The sequence below is a fragment of the Haplochromis burtoni genome, unplaced genomic scaffold, assembly GCF_018398535.1.
Source record: "Haplochromis burtoni strain Fernald_Lab_line unplaced genomic scaffold, NCSU_Asbu1 Contig_125, whole genome shotgun sequence".
Classification (NCBI taxonomy): Eukaryota; Metazoa; Chordata; class Actinopteri; order Cichliformes; family Cichlidae; genus Haplochromis; species Haplochromis burtoni.
In genome coordinates, this window is record NW_024582486.1 from 365,577 (window position 1) to 384,492 (window position 18,916).

The 18,916-nt window shown below is 38.7% G+C and overlaps 1 protein-coding gene across 1 annotated transcript; it reads right to left on the reverse strand.

Moving 5' to 3' along the window:
- Window positions 1-4,307: 4,307 nt before the first annotated feature.
- Window positions 4,308-18,875, reverse strand: znfx1 (zinc finger, NFX1-type containing 1). Its single transcript, XM_014335979.2, has 19 exons — window positions 18,692-18,875; window positions 17,783-17,869; window positions 16,849-17,678; window positions 16,180-16,414; window positions 15,655-16,007; window positions 15,302-15,481; window positions 15,059-15,165; window positions 13,978-14,216; window positions 13,733-13,864; window positions 13,328-13,476; window positions 12,925-13,068; window positions 12,714-12,831; window positions 12,122-12,354; window positions 10,936-11,075; window positions 10,261-10,393; window positions 9,562-9,729; window positions 7,822-7,932; window positions 7,571-7,666; window positions 4,308-7,364 (listed from the first exon to the last, which is right to left on the reverse strand). The coding sequence occupies exons 2-19, from the start codon at window positions 17,826-17,828 to the stop codon at window positions 4,911-4,913; spliced, it is 5,868 nt and encodes a 1,955-aa protein (XP_014191465.1). The 5' UTR covers window positions 17,829-17,869; window positions 18,692-18,875; the 3' UTR covers window positions 4,308-4,910.
- Window positions 18,876-18,916: the final 41 nt, after the last annotated feature.

An 18,916-nucleotide genomic window follows, 5' to 3' on the forward strand; every position in this document is an offset into this window, starting at 1 on the left:
TTTCACTGCTGCTCTGTGAAACACTAAGCCAAGCTCATTGCATATTCTGCAAAGCACATATGGTCTTGTATTAAAAATTTGGAGGTAAATACGGAGTTATGAAGCAGCTGGAACAACACTTGGAGGCCCAATGCAGCAAAACAACTTAATGTCAGTCGCTAATCTAGTTGCAGGTGTTCAGAAGAGCAGAGCTCAATTAAACCAAATTGGCTTTCATACAGTTATTCAAATTAGTTTAGAATCAAACCCCCACAAACTAAATATGCTTACCTGGGCAGAATTGTCCTCTTCCCTTTAACTCTCTACTTTCCTCCCATAGCAAGACACTGTCAAGATGGGAGGAGCTGAAATAAAAATAAATTTACATTTAAATCAGCCTGGAAGGTGCACAAAAATGTGATCAGGGTCTGCGCTTTTCCCACTGCCTTAATCAAAGTTTTGATGTAATGACACACACCCCCATGTGGAGTAGCCTGCCTAGTATCTCAAGAGAGGACCACGGTAATAACTTATTAATGTACTGCCCACGCTGCAATTAAGCATCAATTAAAACCACAGGTTGTGTTTCTGACACATTACTGGGCTCAAAAGCTTTTAAACCTCTCCCAGACTTCTCACTCAGTTCTGAATCAGAGAAAGTCATTTCGTTTCCTGGTTATGGTGCAGAAAATTGAATCGTAGCCATGCCTAGGATTCAAAAAAACTATTAAATAGTACATACAATGACATATTCAAGGTTAAAAAACAACAAGATTTTAACAGGATAATACAGCTGCTTGGAACATTTTAGCTTTTTACTTGTGTGAAGTGCATTAATCATTTTTTGTGAGATAACAAGTAAACTGGACAAGAATACAGTATTAATATTTGCTGCTGTATTGCCATGCAGCAACACATATTTTGGTATATATTTTATGACTGGCAGATTATCACGTTTGTGAATGATATATAACATTCTGCTGAATTAGACCCGCTGCTTTAAGGCTTTCAGCATTTTTTGTTAGCTGACATTCTTCTGGAATAGAAGCAGGTCTTCACTGCAAGTATGATCATTTTTCTGGTAAGAAAATAATCTGTCTCCTTTGTGGATAACTTTGCAAAATGCTAAGCAAGCCTGTGCATCTCAAAACCCAACATCTGCTTTGTAAATTTTAGTTGCAAGATTTATAATTTTCTCTCAAACTTAATAGAAATTAAGCATGCTGTAGCTGGTTGGTTTAAATGAATCATAATCATAAAGAGCTGCATTTAGATTTGCCGTAACTGATGAGGTGCTTGGGCGGAAATCTGAATTTAAATGACTTGGCTTTTGCAGCTCTGTATATGTTTCCACAATGAAAATGTACTTCCTGATGGTATTACATTTAAGAGCCTTAAGTCAAGACTGGCAAAGTATAAAGATAGCTTGTCAATCTAGCGCTAAAACAGAAACATTTATTCATATTTTCTATCCCTTCACCATGTATCCTCGTTTTTTGGTTCCTTTTGTTTATTTTTTCTATTCCTTTCTGTCTGCCTAAATATCTTTCTTTCAATCACATTCGCTGGTCCAGTGGAGTGGAGGATCACTCAGAAATAGTCAGCTCCCTTCTTATCAAATCATGCCTATTCTCCCTCCATATCCCCCCGCTTTCTGTCTCTCTCATTTGTGCTCACTGTCTTCTTCCCTATATCAGCAGAGTCTCTGGTGGACTGGAAGCAGATCAGTCAGTTAGTCCAGTGCAACCTCATCTAATATCACGTTATTCCTTTAGATTTTTATCTTCATCTGTGCTTCTAATTTCTGTATGAATGTTTATGTAACTTAGTTTCTCTCTTTGTGTGGCTTACTCTCTGGACTTAGATGGATATCATTCAAATGCAGTGGGAAAGGAATAGTTTGTTAACAGAGCCAAAAGACTAAGTCTGTCTACCACTGCAAACTAGAGAAAAAAGGTCTTGTAATCTCTTACTTTTGGTTGCAGATAAATGTTGAAGAAATTAGAGCCAGTGGAAGTGTAGAGGCAAGGAAGGTAAGGCGATATTTAATAAAGTTGTGACTACTGTCTTTTATTTTGCAACAACCTGTGTTGAACCAACTTGTAAGGGCTGGAGGCCAGATGGACTCTGTGGATTATGACCTTCTGCACAAGTCAGAAATAAATTAAATGGAATGTTATTGGACAGAAATCAAAGTGCAGCACTTTTCAAAAACAATATACAGTGTTACAGAAAACTGCAATTATTTAAAGAAAATGTCTGAGTAATTCCCCAGCTTTGTAAGATATGTGTAATAATTTCCATGAAGAAATATGTCGGAATTATGCAGTGCATTAGCAAAATTAAAAGACAACTTCTTTGGAGGACAAGCATGTAAACAACCGCTCATTTATTATTTAACACAGAGACATGGTTCACAGCAGATAGAAAAGCTTGGAGGTTAATGCATGACACCAAAGACCAGCATTTTAGTAAATTTGCTTTAGATCTTTAACCAAAGGACTACGTTCGTTGTATACTCTATCTATGACACTTCATCACACACTATTTCTGTCTGGTGGGAACTTTGGACCACAACCTGCTTTACTGATGAAATGCCTGCAAGGGAACATTAATGAGCAATTTTCTGATAATACAAACCCATTACCCTTAGCCAGCATAATACCAACAGTTCATTCTGTGAACGTAAACCTTGTTGCATTTTCTCAGAAGTAGATTAATACCGAGTGGTTTTTTCCTCTCTGTTTGCATTTTAAATGCAAGGAGGTAAAAACGTATACTCATAAGCCAGCCATTTATTTAAAAATAAATATTTATATTTTGTTGAGTTAAGACAAAGGTTGCATATGGAATACAAATACCAGATTCATTTATTCACTTTCTTTACTCTGTTTTTTAACCATTTATCCAATTCAGGGTGGTGGGGTTTGGGGAGCTGAAGTCTATCCAAGCTGTCATGAAAAATGTATCATAGAAAATAATCCAACACAGAAAATAAATAAACTAAAATTACTAAATAAATGAAAAGTGATTTATTTAAAAAGCTGCCGAATGTTTCATATAACATTAAGACTATACAAATGTAATATTATCTTAGGAGAACTTTTCCTTATTTCTCACATGGACTCTTAATTTTTAACTGCTCTTACAAAGACTTCAGACACTCTTTATCTTTGGCCTTGGGGATTCTTTGAAAACCACTATTTAAAATAGCTTTTCTGTATTGAATTTTCCTTGTCATTTAGTATACATTTTTCATTTAAGCTCTTGTTAAAATACACCATGTCAATCACTAATCTTTTACAATGTATTCAACAGTTAATTTTGACCAGATGCTGTGGTCACATCCTTGTCACTGATTTCTTCTGTGTCTAGTTCACATGTTCACAAGTGGCTTTCCAATTTATTCAGGCATTAAAAAAGATGCTATGTCAGTGCCGTCAATCTTGACCCATTCTAGTTCAAGTGCTCAAATTCAAGGCTTTACATGAACTGACACATTATCATTCGTGGCACCTTTGCTGCTTTACCAAGTCGTTAAACTCTGCAGTTTTTTTTCTCTTCTCAGTGATCAAACCACAAATTGTATGTTGGAAGGAGTGGTAGGGAACTCGGTAGTGTCTATTGCATGGGCAGACTACCTGGAACTCTGACAATAACATATTTTAAGGCCACCTGAAATGATAGATGAGGCAGTCCACCCTGTAGGATATTACCATTTTTCTCAGGTGCTGCCTTGCCATCCAGCTCTCTCTCATCCTGATGCTTGAATACTATAAATACGGAAAGAGTGGCAAGCTTTTAAAGTTTGCTCAATTTTAACACTTGTCTTGACAGCAGATTTTTGTTGTTTTTTTCACCCTGCAGACAGCACAGTTTGCATTGGAGCTGTTTTTGTGACAAGGACGCATTCATCATGTAATAAAGTGATGCAAGCTGTTACAAAACATCAAATTGAAACTCACCAACTGTGAGTCTTGTATAGTAGTGAAAAGGAATTGCAGCTATTTCAGGGTTGTTTTTCTCACCTTCGCTGCCAATGATGTCCTGTTATAGACGCAAATGTTTAACGGTTGTATGTTTGTTTTAATGATGAGGAGAAACGTTTTGTTGTTTTCCTTTCATGCATCAGTTAGGTAATAGTTAAATGATATTTTTGCAGGATGGCAACTGAAAGTGACTAAGAACATTTTTTTTCATATATTTTTACTTGAATGTGTCTTTTTATGTAGCATAACAAGTACACTTGTTAATCACATTTGCTGAGCTTATTTCTCTGAGCCTATGGAGACCTATATAAAAATAAAGACAACAAGAACACGCTTGTATTTACAGACATTTTAATCTCATATGAACAAGCATTAACCATAATAACTATCAAGTCACTATTCACTGTTATTTTACAGTGTTTTACTGCCACCTGTTGTTAAGCCATAATGCAACTGGTACTTAATGGAGTCCTGAGCAACCAAAGACTCACCAAGTTTAGCATTATGAACTACCATCTATTATTTAATCTGTAATTTACAAAGCATTTAAAAATAAACTACTACTCATCATGTTTAGAATAGCAATACTGCATGATATATGTTCATAACAGAAGGTGGCAAGACACATGTTGACATACAAGCATAAAATATTTGCCAACATAAAATCTACATTTTCAAGAAAAACGTTTCAAAAGTACAGTTCATGCAAGAAAAATATGGTCTTATTAAAAGCTCTCTGCCTAATCCATCTCGTAGGTGCCATAAAGTAAAACAGTAAAAAGTAAAATTATGCTATTTTCCTTTGCCAAGTTATTTAGACTGAGTACACTGACTTTAGTTGAGGCCCTTGTTTAAGTAAATCCACAAACTTTTGTCACTCATACATGTTCCAGCTAAGAGTCATGGGTGGAAAGAAAACAACAGGCTTTTCTAAAATGGCTTTTAGAAGTCAAGTGGATTAAAGTTTAGAAGGTTATTGGCTTCAGACCAAGCAGGGTGCTGTGCCCCATCCATCTCTGAGGCAACTTGGTTGTCACTTGCAAGTATATGGCTTTGCCCACCAATAGTAGCATTACAATCAGGACAATGTCTGCTCTCCATAGCCCCTCCACACTCTGTGATAAGATAGACATGGCCATTTGGACATTTGTACCAGTGTCCAGGTCGCATTTTCATGGCTGAGACAATCATCTTTCTTTCCTCGTCACTGATCCCCAAGCCACTGAGTGGAAACATCTCATCTAGTTTCTTCATGGCTTCCTTCACTTTTTGCTCATCTTGCTCAGTGAATTGACCCCACGTTTCCAAAATATCTCTTATTTTTTGTACGTCTGATTGAATTTGATCCGTTTGTCTCCTCTCATTTGCCAAATGGCAACGAACATTCAGTTCAGCCAGGAGACTGAGTCTCTGTAGCTCTCTCTGCAAATCAAAGACCTGCTGGTCTGTGAATTTTTGGTGGTAGCTATTGAGCCAACACACAAACTCTGCAACATTCTTCGAGAACTTGTCGCGATCCATGTCCATCATGTCTTTCTTCTCAATCTTCAGAAGCTTCTGAACTCTTATTAAGAAATCCATCTTGTTTTCCACTACCCATAGATCATTTGCTGTGAGGTAGGGTTTTTTCAGACTTTCTTTGATAAGCATATATTCCTTTTGGTCATCCATTTCATAGGTTCGAAGGTTTTCACGCCACTGAGTTCGAAGTGCTTTCGTCTTTTTTTCAATATCTGACTGCTGCCCATTTATCTTCTCCTTTACCATCTCTATCTCTTCCAGACTGCGGTTGATCTGAGATCCGTAGCGCAGATTATTTCTGATCGGAGTACGACACTTGGGGCATTCCTTTAGTTTTATGGCCACCTGCTCTACTTCATTTGCCTGGTTGTTATCATCCATACCCATGTATATGTCCATAGCTGTGTACTCAATGATGTGTTTACAATCCTCCAGCTGAATGAAGTAAGCGTCTGGCTCATTTTCAGTGCCAAAGAAAATCTCTGTGACGTCATCGTGGTGACAGATGCGGCATTTACTTGGACATTTGTCTCCGCACAGTCCAATGCACGGGTGGCCACAACCTAGGGTCTTGTTGCAGGGTTCAGTGCATGGTGGGCGATCACATGGCTCATAGCAAAGCTTATTGCAGCGATGGTGAGCACACTGCCATGCACAGGGCTCTATACAAGGAGCACATGGCTGCCCACATGGCTTCATGCACTTACTGTGGACACAGCAATTCTCACAAGGTCTCTGACAAGGGGGACAATCACCAGTGCAAGGTTCCTTGCACTGGTGAGAGCAGATGAGGAGACGTTCACATTTGTGATAACAGGCAAAGTGGAAGCGTCCCTGAAAACATTTGCCGCATGTACCACGGCAAGCATGTCCACATTTTAGCTGGTGCTCACATGGGGCCTTACATTCAGCCTTATCGATGCAATCTTTGTAAAAGCATGCATCTTCCTGGGTGTGTCCACACCTAAGTTTTAAGATGACCTTCACCTTGCACTTACTGGTGCATGGTAACCCACAGACTGACTCACATGGATGTTCACAGCTGAGCAACTTCTGGCAAGGCTCCTGGCATGTAAATGTGTTTGGGTCCTGGTGACAAGGAATCATTTGTGTGTGTTGACACTTGGGTATGATCTTCTCAACCTTTACTGGACAGTTCTTTGGGCATTCTTTATGGCATAGAAGTGTGCATTTGTGTCCCATATCACATAAAATCTTCTCACACTTTTTGACACACTTATACTTCTTGTGCTCTGGGTCATATGGATGACAGACCCTAGTACAAACGTGGCCACAGTCTAAACGGAACTGGCAAGGCTGGGTGCAGCCTCCCTCGGGTGCTTGGCTGAAATCGTCAGCATTTGATACTTTTACCTCTCGATCTGGATGATTCTGACAGCACAGAGTCAGAGCCTTTCCAACCTGATCCTTCTCTCTCAAGGTGTGGAAGATTTTGCTCCACAGTTTGACTTGGTCCAGCATCACGCTGTTGCCAATACAGTAGAGACCTTTCTTGGCACGTGACAACGCTACACAGACACGATTGGAAATGTTCAAGAAGCCAACTTTAGACTGTCGGTTGCTACGGACAAGCGACAACAATACAATGTCATTCTCTTCTCCCTGGTACTTGTCTACTACATGCACTTTGACACCTGCAAACTCCTTGGCTGGCATATGTTTACGCAGACAGTGGAGTTGGCCAGTATAGGTCGTGAGGATGGTAATTTGCTCTGGTTTGTAGTCTTGCAAGAGAAAGTAGCGACAAAGAGCTACAACAAACATTGCCTCATGACGGTTCTGATGGCTTTTTCCATCTCTGATTTCTTCTTCTAGGTGGTTGTGGTCCACAAAGTACAAATTGGTCTTTAGGCCCTGTAAATAAACATTTAATAAACACATTCCACATTATTATTTTATATTCATCGTATTATATTTTTTATCCTGTATTCTAGATATTGTATGCACAGCCTAAATTAGATTTGAGACTTAAGATGCATTTGAAAGTCTAGAGTAGTAAAGTTTTTAAAAAAATCCTTGCATGCAGGAGGCACTGCAGGAGAGCAAACAAAAACATGTACCTTGATGTTTTCGTACTCCAACACAGAAGGATGGTTTTCTAACTCTTTGTAGATGTGTGGGGTCAGAAGACGGGCAATTTCTGGCCTCATACGATGCTTAAGAACAAACAAAAATAAGGACCATAGATGAACAAATCACATAGAGATATTGAGATATATATCTTACTGTCTTTAACTGCATAAAGATGTCTACAATTTAATGACTGATCCTGCAAGAAGATGAGAGAGCTAATATATGCAGAAAAACAAACCTGGTAGTTCAGTCTGACAAAAGGCAGTCCCATGTTCACTAATCTCTCAAACATGGACATCTCCAGGTTGAAGTTCTTAGCGAGTTCATATACTGTGGCACTAGGGCGCAGCTAAAGGAGAGGGAAAAAAACCACTTGTTTATCATATGCATTGAAAGGTAAGTTAACATTAGACATCAGGTAATGCCTATATTTACATGAAACCTGTTAAATACCTGCTTATTTCAAGGCATTGCCTTCTGTTATTCCAAAAATAACATTACGACTTCTTTTTCTAGACTTTAAATGCAATGCACAGAGCAACATCATGCAATCTAAGTGAAGAAAAGAGCACTGAGTTTCCTAGCCATAGGACCAGGAGCATCAGACATAATTACTAATGAACAGCTGTTAAATAGTTCCTAGCCATTTGTAAGCACCATAAATACAAATATGGGAAACCATAAATGAATAAAATAAATATTCTTATATGGGTGTGTATTTGGATGGGAGTATAGAATGCATGCAAATGCACTCTAACTTTCTTTTGCTGTCGTTTTAGTTTTGCTTGTATGTATGTATTTGTGTATGTGTGTGTGTACGTATGTGTGCGTGTGTGCAAACCTAATTTAGCTAGAGGACAGAGCGTGATTGTGCATGTATGTGGGAGTGGTGTGGGGGAGACAAGACAAATTCTAGTATAAATGTGAAGCATTGTGTTCTGCTCGATTCAATACCAAACCTGCGATTAATGACCAGCACAACAATGCCAGGCCTTATTTTACTTGGACAGTGTGATCCATCTACCTTACCTGCACAGATTCAAGTTTATGTTCCACAAATATAATGCTTTAATACTTGCCTCTAGAGTAAAAATAACTGCTATCGACTAACACTAATATGTGTCACCAGGATACCTTATCTAGTTTGTTCATTTGTTCTTTTTCACCACTTACTTAATTTGGTAAATTACAATATGAATAAACTAGAAAATATAACTATACTATAACTACACAAATAATTTTATCCATATACTTTGATCATGTGTAGCACATTAAATACTATTTAATGTGCTACACATGAGGTTCCATACTATTATGTTAATCTGATGTACATGATATAAAGAAGTATAATGATAAGGTGTAAAAACTGCCATTTATTTCCAACTCTGGGTTGCAAGAAGGTCACTCTTTAAGTCAACTTCATTTAAATTCCATTACTAAACTTTTAGTACAACTGCATGGAGCAGACGCTTGTTAGTATAGTCAAATGTACACCCTATGTATGCAGATTCATAAATAAACATGAATAAACAGGGACACTAAGCAAATGTTAGTTTTTGGTAGTTGTTGCACAGCAAGAATATACCAGAGCTGAATATTGAGATGTGTGATAGAGTTTTGTGTAGCTGTGATCACATGCTGCAGATTGGTAGACAGGCTGCCTAGCCATATGTCCTTGGCAGGCCCCGACAAGTTGTTGTATAATAGCCTCCTGATGTCCAGGATATCACTGCGTACTCTTCTCTATCTCTTGTAATAGCTAGTATTTTTTTTTTTGCTACCTTCAAGGCAACACACATAAAGATATAGAAAAGCACAGAGCATCTCATAATATGTTGTCTTTAAATTTTCATGTTACAACTGTGCCTTGTTAAAAACACATATAGTGATCCAAAAATAGTCAAGCAGAGTTAATAAACCTTGCAAGTCTCCTAAGTGCTCAGGAAACATCGCCTTGTTTGTCTGTGTCAGGTCTTACCTGTTGGTGGTCTCCAATCAGAATAAGGTGTTGGCATGCTCTGCTCAATGTGGTGATGGTGTGGGCTTCAAGAACCTCTGCAGCCTCTTCTACAATCACCAGACGTGGACGCACTTCCTGCAGGGTTTGACGAAACTTTGCTGCCCCTGTTGTTGTCATGCCAACAACCTGGTGGACGGGATATTTGTTTTTTTTTAAAGAGACAAGTTGACCTGAATTTGCTATTTATTTTTGTTGACTGTTAGTGCATAAGGTAGATATCAATCCTATACAAATGTAAAGCTGGAGTCTGTTGGATTAACATAAAGACTGGAAACAGTGGGAAGCAGCTTGTCTGTTTCTGTAGTTGTTTAACACTTGGATTCTTTATCGCTTGTAGCCTTAGTCTGTTCATATGGCCACAGGTGCTATAGGTTACATTACTGTAACATTACTGTCACTTCTTGGATTACCAGGAGAAATTCTGCTCTCTTCTACTATTTTTAAATGGAGGCACAGAAGAAAAAAGTATTTTAATTTGGATAATATACAGTTTTTTTCTCTTGCACAAAGATGCTTGCCACAAAATCTGGGCAAATGAAACCAAAAATAATTTATCTGTTAATGTTAGTTAAAATAATTTATAATAAATCTGATAAATTCTATATAATTTATGGTTAGGATTTTTAAAAGGAATATGCTAATTAATATATTCTGTACCGTGGCTTTTTTGAGGAGACAGAGACTTTCATGCCGTTTTACATCAGCCAATCTGTCCACTGCATTCTGGTACGCTTGTTCAGATAGCAGGGCTTTTTCACGAAGCTCCGTCCTGTAGCGTGCCACCCACAACCTGAAAACACAAAGCCAATATGAAATAGTAAAACACTGAACTGCCTGAAAGAACCATGCAGAAGCCCTAAGATTATTATTGTTTTAATCTGAAATAACATGGAGCAAGAGCAAAAATATATAGTATGATTGACTAATACCTCTTCATTACTAATACAGCATATTTAAACAATTAAACAATTTAAACAATACATTGTTTTTGTCTTCAATTCCCTGTTTGTTAGTTTAAATGAGAAATAAAACTGTGTACACAGTTCTTTCAGTCCTGATTTTAAAGTAATAGAAGACTAGATTTACATCTTGGCTTTCTGCTGTGATAAAATCCTAAGAGATACATTTTCTTAGTGATTACTTGACTTAATTATACACAGTGGGAATATACGAAGGTAGGTCAGGGAATAGAAAGAGTGTAGAATAAAAAGGGGAATTAAGAAAGAAGGAAAGAGGACAGAACTGTACAGAGAACGCAACAGAAGGAAAGAGTCAGAAAAAAGGTACATAGTAATAAAAGAAAAGAAACGTTGAACACGGATGCAGACATACCGATAGAGCTTCCATCTGTCTTGCTGACTAAGAGTCCAAACATCAAACACGTTATCTTCCTCTCTTTCAGTCATAGCTGAGGTCTTCCCAAGTTCGTTTCTGATTTTTTTCTTCATCTTTTTCCTCTGGTCTCGTTGGAACTGTATTGATCAGGATGGTAAAAAACATTATAACCTTCTGAACCTCAGTTAACTAAGTGATGAATTCATATTATAAAGTAGATTTTGTATTATTTTTTTGTTGTTTTCTTTTTTCTTTTTGTAATAAGTTGTCATGGTGTGCACTAGATACTGGATACTGGAGTTAGAGACATGGTTACATTGACTGACAGATGTTCTGACACAAGCATCTGGAGCTGATTGTTATCTTTTAGACCTCACCTCTTCTAACTACAATCACTGAACTAGATTTCTACACTTAGTTTATGCAGTTGATTGTTCTTGGAGCATTTTAACCCCTTAGCAGTCCTATTAGTCCCCTAAACCATCCAATGTCCCGTGGGCGGTACGTCCGACTGCTAACAGTTTAATGTAAGTCTCTGACTAATATTATGGTTTGCTGTTGAGGGCAGACCATCTAAGAAGTTTGTGCTTCAATTTTGGTGAGTGAAATTCTAATGTTTCATTAGTCTGTTGAGCACTAATTAGCTGATGTGCCTGAGCACTGCAGATAGGAAATTTAAACTAACTTCCTAGCATTAGGCGATAATTTAGTACTCTACCCTTTCACCTAAACATGGTAACTTCTGCCTCTCCAGAATAACAGCATGCGGGAGACAAAAAACACTACCACTGAATCTTGTAAATGCAAGACCCTAAACCAAAAGCCCAAACTGCTGGGTGACTTATAGTAACTATGTCCATCTTTTACAATGCCTGAGAAATCTTTCTCCTGAAGCTTTTGGTTATTACACTTACACAGTATTCACAGTAACATGCCAAGTCCTATACTTATCATCAACAAAGGGAAACCTGAAACTGCCATCTACCAAACATGGATGTAAATAACATATTGTATGCTGTGGACTTAAGATGTAAATATACTTCCATTGGTCAGATGTTGATTTAATGTAAGCATATCCTTACATCAGACTCCACTCAGTCTGCTATGGTTCTACATCAATGTGCTCTTAGAGAAATGATAAACTCATTACGATCACTGCACTAAACCCTTCAATTAAATTTACCTTAAATCCTTCTTCACTCTGCTCAGCCTGTATTTTAACTTTATCCAGGTTCATAGCAAGCATGAGATCCTCGACTTCTCTGACAGCATCCTGCATTTCTTCCTTCTTTCTGGCATCTCTAATGCCTCTGGGACCAAAGTTGTCTTCAATAATCCGCTCTGCCTGGATCAGATCTGCCTCCTCAGCGATTTCAATGAGGTCCTCTTCTTCATCCACCTCCATTGATACTTTTTCTATATGTTACCCATTCAGAGCAACAGAATGGGTCAGAATGACAATTCTTTCAAACACCACAACAAATGCACATATTTCTTTTTTTTATTGACACCTCATAAAGTGAAATGATTCTATTTTCAGCATGCTCAGCATATGGTATTTATGCTATTCAACATACTGTATGTGCATGATAAAATGTTTATAGTCTTCGCTGACAGCAATTGCTGATCTGAAATGACTGTGACAGTAGTTTTAAGTTTAGATTTAATGCTCATGTTGGTGTTTTGGAACCTTAAGTGTTTACATTAGATGAAAGTCAGTTATTAAATAATCTTTCACTTGTTCAGTTGAGCACTGCTTAGAGTAAAAGTCTTACCATCATTTCCATTCGCATTCTCTGTCTCCCTCTGCAGGAAGACAGTGGAACCCAAACCCAACCACTCCATCATCAGGTTGGGCTTCTTCTCATTCCAGGTCTGAAATTCATCCATTGCCTACAAATCATTTCAAACTCATGAGTTTGGACTCATTCTGTCAAGCTCATTTCATATGCATAAAATGTGAATTTCTTATTCAGAATGACTCACAGGGGGGCGATGCAGGCTGTCCCAGTGTTGGCGCAAGATGAACTTATGTAAGAAGGTTTCCCTCAACACACCTTTCAAAGAACATTCCAACTTTATACTCTGTTCCTCGATCTCCTTCTCCTCTTCACACAGCTCCCTGTAAACCTGTTAAGCAGGTGAGCAAGCCACACAAAGCAAAAAGAATGATTGTGTGATCATTGACAAAAAAAAACGAATAAGCGCAATAGAAAACCTATTAGATAAACAAAAGATGTTTAACAGGAAACAAAAGGCATTTACTTAAACCTGTTTCATCTTTTTATATATTCTGAGTCTTTTTCTTCATCTTTTCTGTGAACAAAAGGAATACACGAGGAGCATTTTAAAATAAGATTCAAACTGCAGTTCACCTGCAAGAGCTCACCTGATTATATGCATTACGCAGATGACCGGGCAGTGTTCGTCTGAAGTTAGGTGAATGGGTCAGCTCCCTCAGATTGAAACGCTTCAGGATCTCACTGTTGCTGCGACCTCCAACTCTCACTATGCCATCTTTTAAAAATTTATGAATACCTGAGATACAGAGTTAAAATAAATGCATGTCACATCCCAGAACACTGAAAGCTTTTTTTGCATTGCATTGTCCATTCCAGGAAACAGACCAGAAGGATAAATAATTAAATATAACCTGAAGTAGAGGTCTGTGGCCTTTTAGTGAATGCAAATACACTTGACACATAAGATTCTTTGTACCTGAAATTGAAACATCCTCTTCCGTGACAAGTGAGCAAACCAAGCGTGTTATTACGAAGCAGCTGTCGGTGCTTACCCTCAAGGAACTGATCCAGGGCGTGGTTGGTGTAACACACAACCAGCATCGGAGCCATGTCAGGTTGATCTCTCCAGAGTTCCTGGTTGGTCAAGAGTGCCTGAGCAATCTTTAGACCAACGTAGGTTTTTCCTGAGGCCAAAAAACATGTTGATTTTTGCTAGAGAAAACTTAACTTCTTAAAATTCTGTCATTCAACAAATAAAAATGAAAAACTCACTAACAATGGTCTTTCAATTTCTTACCTGTGCCTGGAGGTCCTTGTATGATAGACAGTTCTTTTGTGAGGGCCAGCTGGAAGGCTTTCATCTGAGACTCATCCAGACCCAACTCCTCCATCCTTGGCCAGGCCTCTGCCTTCAGACTGTGAAAGGGCCGTATTCTGGCCTTGTAGTCAGGGTCAGCAACAGATGACAAGTCATAATTATCATTTCTTCGAAGATAAGCTGGCGGTTGGACATCTGTCTTGCATTCCACAATGTACCTGAAAGAATTAAAGATCCTTAGTAATATATTTCTTTAAAGAAAATCTCTCCCTAAACAATTAAATCAGCATTTTAATATCGCAAGGACTTTTGCTTAACTACAGAAACTGTGCTGTTAAAATCAGGTTTCAACGGTCAATGGGAACTTTCAGTTGTCAACGGTAACTTTATTGTCCCCAATGGGAAATTGATTTGCAGTCTGTCCATACACAGAGAGACAAAAACAAGCAAAAAACACCCCAAAAAAGCCCAGACAGAACAGCCCAGATTTTATCATCAACAAAGTGCAGTGTGCAATGGCAACAACCCTTATGGTTTAGTGGTATTAACCATGATAATAGCAGCAGCAAAAGACACTCTATGTCTCTTGGTCTTCACTGGAGGCACTTACATGAGTTTTCCTAGTTTATTTGTCAAACTAGTCAAGTGTGGCAAAACCCTTGACACCCGTTTTATGTTGTAGTTCTGAGAGAAAAGGTTTAATGTAGTTTCATTTAAAGATACTGCTAGGCAACAAATATAAAACAATATTTTTTCAGTATTTGTTAAGGGTACTGAAGGTGATGTCAATATTTGAAGTATTGAAAAGATCCATATGTAAAAGTTTTTGGGGAATTGTGAGATGATATGATAAATTAAAGTGAATGCAGAACTTACTTTGACACTTTTACGCCAAAAACCGCTGTCAAACCCTTCTTGCTACTATTTTCTCACTCAAAACTCTTTTTAAATTATTTGTGGTGTTAATTGTTTTGAAATAACTTTTGGATTATATTAAAAAAAAAAACCCTTGACAGTAAAATCTGAAAGTCCAGGGCAGCACATTGACACACATCCTTACCTTTGAAAGGGCAAATCATCCTCGCTCTGCTCCTGTAAGCCCTCTAGAACATACCGATAAGCCTCAAAGTAGGCAGTGGTCTCGACCATCAGAAACACTCGATCTTTCTGTGATTTTAAAAACACACATTTTGTTCTTTGTATTTCTGTTTCAAATGACCACAGATATTTCTTACATTTATGCAAAGAAACTGAATGCATCATGCCCATTTTAACATATGGTGCAAACAATGTATTACTCTACCTCAATTCTTGCCAGCTTTAACCGGCTCTCCTCTGTAAATGTAATCTGGACCTGTCCTTCCTGCAGATGTTCAGGGTCTCGATCTGACACTGTGGCAAACAGGAAGCTCTCGAAGTTATCACTTGACAGGCATACCAGGGAGCCATAAAGCAATCTCTTGGAGTTCTGCCAGCGTACAAACTGTGGGTAAAATGGACAACCTGTTAGTAATATACATGTTTATATATGTCTTTACATTTGCCATTTAAATAGTGAATGACCAGTGTATGTATTAACACATCAGTGACACAGAATATACTTTACTGCATCATTCAAATGCCATTTTACAAAGACATCAACAACCAGAAGCTAACCTTAAGTGGCTGTGCGTCAAACTGGACAATGTAGGCAATGCCAGTGTGTGTGCATTTGGGCACCACTAGCTGTGCGTCAAAATATATTCTGATATCATCAAAGCGCTTTGTCTTTAGTGGGCTGTTGGTCCTTCCGATATCTTTTTGGTTCTGGAGCAATTGCTGAATCCCCTCACGCAGTGGTCGCACAAAGTCCTCTCTGAGCAGCCGGAAGTGTGTATCAAGGTAGAGGTGGGTGTTTGTATAGCTCTGGGAGGTAATGTTAGGTCTAAGGAAAGGCCTATGCTCCTGTCGGAACTCCTGTGGAGTTGGGTAGATTGGTATGGTCCTGAAATCCTGTTGATCTTCTTCATCTAGGTTAGAAATAGTGGAAGTATTACTAACTGTCCGATCTATACTAACATTTCAAAACCTTACAAAAAGATTTTTTTTTCTGGCCAACTGCATGGTATTTGCTTCAGGACAGTCTATCCAAATATGTGAAAACAAAGTGATTCAGTAGAAATATCTCCAAGAGCCAGTTACCTGGGTTACCACCACCAGAGGGCAGGAATGCATATGTGTCTCTGTCTGAGCGCAGGGTACCCTCTCTTGCTCTATTCTGGAGGTGTGTGATCAGGTCCTGAAGTTGCTCCACACTTTCCTCAATTTGAGGCTGAAAGTCCACACCTGATGCCCTCAGGCTGTTAACGGAGGCTTGGAGCAGTGTCAGTAACAAACTCACTGTATGAACCGAACTAGCAGGGAAGATGTTAAGCACCTAATAAACATAACAAAGAAAAAAGAATTTAGCTACTTTAAAACTGTTAATAAAAAGCACAGGAAATAAAAACAGAAATGCCTAAATAAGGTTTGTTTACATCTATGTAATCTGATTTTCTCAATAACTCTATCTTTCATTATGCCTTTTTCTCTTTGCACACAGGAAAAATAAAAATAAATGTGATTTATATATTACACTATCATTCCCACTGCACTGTATGTACATATAAAAAAATCTCATTGGTCTGTATTTTAGTGTATGAAGTACATTACAGTATACACACTGTTTGTACATAGTAAAATTACCCTTGTACTTTATTGCTTCATCTATTGAGCAATGTCCTCATATGTTTTTCAGATATAAAATCAATTATCCTTCAGCTGAATTTCCTATGTTTTGTCAGGTTTTCTATGTTTCATCAGTTTATTTACCTGTGAGAGAATCACCAGGATATTTTCCAGATGCTGTGGGTATTGTGCTCTGCGAGCAGGTTTGCTATCTGACACCATCCCCACAAGATAGTGGGGTAGAGAGGTGCAGAAGAACCCTGAATCTTTTATAATGCCAGCCAGGTGCTGCTGAGTGCCTCTGTCTGTCCTTGATTTAAAGGCTTTACTCAGCACCAAGCAAATGAGTTCGATAAGATCCTGCCTTATTTTGGTCTCACTGAGGAGATCTTTCACAGAAGGATGTGAGGACATGGTAATGGCCACTACAGATGGGTCTTTTAGAGAGAGTTCTTCCAGCGCTTTAAAGCCCAGTCCTCGGCCCTGTGGTGGCCTAGCTGTGCTGGCAGAATTTGATCTCCTTCCATTTCTATCTTGCCTGTCTCCCTCAACATCTCTTCTTTCACCCCTCCAACCTTCTCTTCTGTCTCCACGTTCTTCTCTCCCTGCCATCCCTATTCTCACTCCTTGTCTAACAACTGGACCTGCTTCTGGGTTTCTTCCTACTTCTGATCTCCATCTCTCAGCACCTTCCCATTCATTTCTATCTCTTCCAGCACCTCTTTGTCTGCCTCCCCTTTCTGTATTGCGGCCCACCTCTGTTGCTCCTCTTCTTCTACCTCTCTCTGCACCTCCTCCTGCTCCACCACCTCTTCCCCTTCCTCTCCCACGCAGCTCTTCACTATCTCTTTTCCTTTCCTCCCTTTCACCTTGACTACTCCCATGACTTTGTGCTCTTTTTCTGTCTCCTTGTGCTCCCCTTTGTCTTCTCCTTCCACCTCGACGAGCATTCTCACTTTGGACAGTATCAGTATCTAGGGGAAAAATAACATTTATGTAATGAGACTAAAGTAACTAATTTTAGTTGCCAGATTTTCTCAGTTTGTTATGTGACTGCCATCACATACTGTATAATTACCATTATTAGGTCCGCTTCTTCCAGTCATTAACATCAAGCTTTCCATGGTTGTGCATGTGGTAGATGATGAAGTTAAGACCAGTAACACTGATGATTTAATAGAGGAAGGAGAAGAACTACATTTAAACACAATGCAACAATACAATGATTTAGAAATTTTGCCACGAGTCTATTAAAATAGAAAACACAACACAGCACTGATTGAGGAACAGTGATTATTTTCACTCTCTATCACTGGGTCATAACTTGTAGTGAGTCAGCCTCAGATAGAAAGGATGTTCTCATTGATTACATCAGTAAAATCTGGGGGAATCAAAGCTAATAGAGTTCATGGATGAATGGATATGTGTGTGTGTGTGTGTGTGTGTGTGTGTGTGTGTGTGTGTGTGTGTGTGTGTGTGTGTGTGTGTGTGCAACACGCGCGCACGCGCCTGTTTTGCGACTATATTTCAATGTCCATCGTTGTAGGTTTGTTGGTGTGCGCTATAAACGAAACGTGCCATATTTGTTTTATTCCAATGTTGTCCATTGCACTGAATTAGTATGAAATGCAAATTCTTCCCTCTGCAGGATATTGCCCGACAGGTTTCCTTTTTCAAGAAATGATTCAGAGGTTTACACCGCAAGTCTTAGTCACGGATGTGGCAATAATAACACTCCACAGGCTGGCTGCCCTCCAAACAAGCTATACCATTCATATTGCCTTTTATGTGTCTGTCTCAGACAGTCTGTCAATGACTTTACATGTCGTGTGCTATATGACTTGCAATTTTAGCTATCAGTTCGCATCACTGTTCTCAGTGTACACGCTATTATTATTTACTAAATAAGAAAATACAATAAGACAAATAACTCTGTATCCTAAACACTTCCTAGATAAGCGATAGCCTAAGAAAAGAACGAACTTACCAAGCGTGACATCCGACTAACATGAATATTTTCCTGGTCAAACTTTGTCTAGCCGTCTCTCATTCGGTCTGTGCGCAAGCTCATCGCAGCCTCTTCTCCGGCTGTCGACTTCAGCAACCTGCTATTTAAGTGCTTTGTCATTTTCGTTTTCGTTTCTCCAGAACTAACACCCCACCTAGAAGACAGAATGGATTTGTCCTTTTATCCTTGACTAAAGATAGAGCG